Here is a 4,709-nt window from a genome sequence, read left to right as displayed (position 1 = left end):
CCCAGTTTCTTAATTCTGATTTATTTGTGAAAGAAGTGTTTTGCAGTTGGTTTTGTAGAGTTTTATATTGTCTGAAGATATTTTGAATGATATTTCTCTTTCTAAATCTTGCTGCTGTATCTTGCCATTAATATAGAGAAATGCTGAGGATTCATGCGTATTTATTTTATATCCTGTGACTTTGCTAAAGTTGCTAATTGTTTCTAGTATTTTTAGAAGATTTTTTAGGATTCTCTAGGTATATCATCATGTCATCTGCAAAGAGTGAGAATTTTGTTTTTTTTTCCTTTTCAATTCTAATTCTTTACATTTCTTTCTCTTCTCTTATTGCTGAAGCTAACATTTCTAATATTGAATAATAGTGGTGATAATGGGCATCCTTGTTTCACCCCTGATCTTATTGGGAATAATTCTAGCTTATCCCCATTTCATATAATGTTTGTGGATGGTTTCAGATAGATGCTGTTTATCATTCTAAGGAACAATTCATTTATTCTTATGCCATCTAGTTTTTTTAGTTGGAATGGGTATTGTGTTTTGTCTAAGGCTTTTTCAGCACCTATTGATATGATCATATGATTTCTGATTTTATTGATATAGTTAAATAAACTAACTCTTTTCCTAATATTGAACCAACCTTCTGGGGGTAAATCCTGCTTGGTCATAGTATATTATCCTAGTGATAACTTGCTGTAATCGCTTTGGTAAGATTTTATTTAAGATTTTTGCATCTATATTCATTAGGAAGATAGGTCTATAATTTCTTTCTCTGTTGTGACTCTTCCTGGTTTAGGTATGAGCACCATATTGGTGTCATAGAAAGATTTAAGTAGAGTTCAGTCTTCACCTGTTTTTTCAAAAAGTTTATATAGAATTAGAACCAATTGTTCCTTAAATGTTTGATAGAATTCACTTGTGAATCCATCTGGCCCTGGGAATTTTTTTTAAGAGAATTCAATAATGACTTGTTGAATTTCTTCTTCTGAGATAGGGTTATTTAGATATTTAATTTCCTCTTCATTGAACCTAGGCAATTTAAATTTTTGTAAATATTCATCCATTCCACTTAGTTTATCAAATTTATTAGCATACAGTTGGGCAAAATAATTCCACATTTTTACTTTAATTTCCTTCTCGTTGGTGGTGAGTTCCCTCTTTCACAAAATGAGCTTGAAAAGGAAAGGTCAAATCACTCCATTATCCTTGCCAAGAAAACTTCAAATGAGATCACAGAGAATTTCATAATAATGACAGGGAATGAGGTGATGAAACCCCAAAGGAGCATAAAGATAAGAATTCTCATGTTAAGAATGTATGGCTCTCCCTGGAGATATAAAAGTTCAGACATTTTATTTCATAGGTCTGCCAAATTTTAACAGTTCACAGATAACAGATTTTCTGGAGAAGGCAGTAGGTTACTTAAGGATAGGCTGTAATACAAAGATCTACATGAGAATGCCAGAGGGAAAGAGAAAAAAGAAAACAGTGTTAAGGAATGGCTGGGCTTAGACTCCAGTGAGTGAATGAGTGAGTCTGGCCTGGAGGGGAATGTGGGTCACACTTTTATGATCTTGCCCACTTTCTGTGCAAGAAAGAGTCAAGGGAAAGTGGGTCAAAGCTTTGGAAGATGGAGGAGAGGTAGAGGGATAAGCTGAGTTTGCTCTCATTTTGGCGAATTTACAGGCAACAATGAAGTGACAATGAAAAATTGTAGGGAATTTGCATCTACTGGTTGCTTATATGGCAGAAGTTCTCTGAAAATATCCAAAGGCAAAAATATTTTCTTAATATAAAAATAGATATTTCTCCCCCAACAATAAGAGTGAAAGGAATGAAGGACAAGAAAAGAAAAACACATAAATACAGTATGTTCAGAGAATCAAATTTATTATCAAGAAATTGTTGAAGGGTACTTAGTAAAAGCAAATGATTAAGTATTTGTTTTTACAATTTGTTTGCAATGCATACAGATATGCTCTTGAAGTCATAGGGCACAAAGTAAGGTCTACTAACAGGGAATCACTCTAAAAAAAAGTTCAAATTAGTTTACAGTATGGAAGAGAAGTCTCCAGTTGATGACCATGGAATCCTGTTCTTCATCTGGAAGTAGATGATGGTCCTTCCAGAGGAAGGCTGGAAATTGAAGGACTATCACCAGGGAGCCTAATGAAGAGCTAAAAATTCCCACTTAGAGAAATGCTGAGAGAGATGAATAGCACCCAGAACAATGAGGAGAGTCCACTGAACAGAGAGTCATGGCACCAGCCTGTATTCCTGGAACTGGTGGTCCAGGAGAAAAGATGGGGGTGACAGGGGCAGTGAAGGGAATAGAGTGAAACCTATAAATGATAGAGTGCTGGAGAACATTGTAAAACACAACAGTGCTAGGGGTATATTCCAGGTACACTCCAATCCTTGTCACAGGGCCTTTCACTCGATGGTTCAATGATCCAGGAAAGCTTTGGAAAATGTAATCATCTTCCTTCTTGATACATCGAATCAGAAACATAAAGGCATTCAAGTCTACATCAGTGTGTCTTGTTACCCCAAAGTGTGGTGTATAGATCCCCAGGATCCACTGAGGTAGCTGAGTTACATCCACCTCCCAGTAGTGTCTGCCTGAAGAGAAAGCCTGCTCAGCAAGGACAGAATGGCAATCAGAGAGCTCAGGTTTCTTGATGTCCCCCTGCCAGCCTTCTCCAGCCTTCACACTTTTGAGATCCTTAGAAATAATCAAACAGGGACTGGCTGATGCTGGATCCAGGTTGATGTCCACTTGGAACCTTCTGAGCATCTCTATCATGCCAGGGATGGGATAGACTCTCAGCTCTGGGATCACAGCTTTGGTACTTTGGGACAACACAGATGTACACCTTCCCAGCAATGGCTTGACTTCCTGGAGCAAATCCAAATTGGGTTGGTTTTCTGCTTCCTCTGCCTCTTGGATGAAGCTCTGAAGGGTTTGTATGTGCTTGTATATTCTGTCCTGACTGGTCTTTTGCTCTTCTCTGATCCTTTCATGACATCTGTATTCTTCCTCCATTAGGAAATGATGCAGTTTTTGGTATTCTTCTGTCATCATCCAATTCCAGGCTCCAATGCATTTGTCCTCCTGAACAAGAAGCTTCTCAGCATCCTCTAAACCCTTCCACAGATGACTCTGAATGTTCTGGAGCTTCTCCCTGCAACTGTGAGCAGCCTCTTCTATGGGAGAGAGTTTGTGATCTCCATGCTCTGGTGTCTGGCAACATCTCCAGCAAAGGAGGGTCTGGTCTTCTTCACAAAAGACCTTGAGGACCTGGTTGTGAGTGGTACAGTGGTTTCCCCCTTCAGAGCTCTGCAAAAGCTGTGAGCAGAGCTCTTTACCCAGGTCAGTCAGCTGTGCTAGCTGCTCATTGATTGCTGGGAATTCTCCATCCTCGGACATTTGCCTGCATTCCGGCCAAAAGCAAGCTTGAGGTCCAACTTCCCAGAAGAAGGAGAGACAGGTTTGGCAAAAGCTGTGCCCACACCTGATGGTGACAGGCTGAGAGAAGTAGTTTCTACAGATGCCACAGGTGATTTTCTTCTGTAGTTTCTGCAGCATTTCCATAGTAGCAGCCATTCTCTCTCTAGTTGCTTCTTCAGCCACTGAGAAGAGACATCACTTTTACTAGAGGAAATGAATCTGAGCAGAAGAATGCTCTCCTTTTAAAGGAGACCCCTAAAGAGTCTTCTAGAGAAGGTGTGAATTCCCCTGGACTGGAATCCTGTAATTCAACTTGTTAACCCTTGCAAGTTGTTGCAACCCTGAGTTCCTCAGAGTTTACACCTCTAGTGGCAGATGGACATTTCCAGAATGCTTAGAGTGTTCTGGAATGACTCAGCTGAAAGGAATTTCAAAACTGATTACTACATGCTCCCTGTGTAGAGACAAGAGTCGATAGGCAACTCCTTTCTTTTACCCTTCCATACCCAATCAGTTCCCAAGGCTTCTCAAGAATATTAGCCATCTTTTCTTTACTATCCATGTACTGAGGCACAGAATATGAGATGTGGAACCCATTAATCCATGATAACCTATCCAAAAAGTGACTGCTCTGTGTTTCAGGAGGAAAGTGGCCACCCACATTGGAGTTCTCAGGAATATATTTCTATTGAAGTTATCTCCATATCTTTCTCCCTGCTTTTTTCCCAAATCCATCCTCTCCATAGTTGCCCAAACACCTTCCTGAGGAAATTTGTGGATAAAAAATGTCTAAAAAGCAGTTGAGTGGTAGAATAGAACAACAGCCTTGTTTCTTAAGAATTGGGGACAGCCAGGTGGTACAGTGGATAGAGCACTGACCCTAGAATCAGGAGCACCTGAGTGCAAATTCGACCTCAGACACTTAATAATTGCCTAGCTGTGTGATCTTGGGCAAGTCATCTAACCCCATTTCCTTAAACAAAGAGAAAAAAAATTAAGAATAGAACTAGTAGGAATTTTCCTAAAATTTTATGTTTCCTCATCAAATATAAAAAGAAGTTTTAACATTCTTTTTTTTTTAATTTTGCTAGGCAAAGGGGTTAAAGTGACTTTCCCAAGGCCACACAGCTAGGTAATTATTAAGTGTCTGGGGCTAGATTTGAACTCAGGTACTCCTTACTCCAGGGATGGTGCTCTATCCACTTCACCACCTGGCCACCCTCTTAACATTCATTTTTAAGTTTTGTCCTCCATATTCTTT

General features: G+C 39.4%; 1 protein-coding gene across 1 annotated transcript; it reads right to left on the bottom strand.

Annotated features, from left to right (window-relative positions):
• Nucleotides 1-2,188: 2,188 nt before the first annotated feature.
• LOC141494011 (tripartite motif-containing protein 64-like) lies at nt 2,189-3,604 on the bottom strand. Its single transcript, XM_074195205.1, has one exon. It carries the CDS (start codon nt 3,602-3,604, stop codon nt 2,189-2,191), a length of 1,416 nt encoding a protein of 471 aa, XP_074051306.1.
• Nucleotides 3,605-4,709: the final 1,105 nt, after the last annotated feature.

The sequence above is a fragment of the Macrotis lagotis genome, chromosome 7 (genome assembly GCF_037893015.1).
Source record: "Macrotis lagotis isolate mMagLag1 chromosome 7, bilby.v1.9.chrom.fasta, whole genome shotgun sequence".
NCBI lineage: Eukaryota > Metazoa > Chordata > Mammalia > Peramelemorphia > Peramelidae > Macrotis > Macrotis lagotis.
The sequence above is the reverse complement of the archived record's forward strand: the minus strand, read 5'-3'. Positions and strand labels throughout refer to the sequence as shown.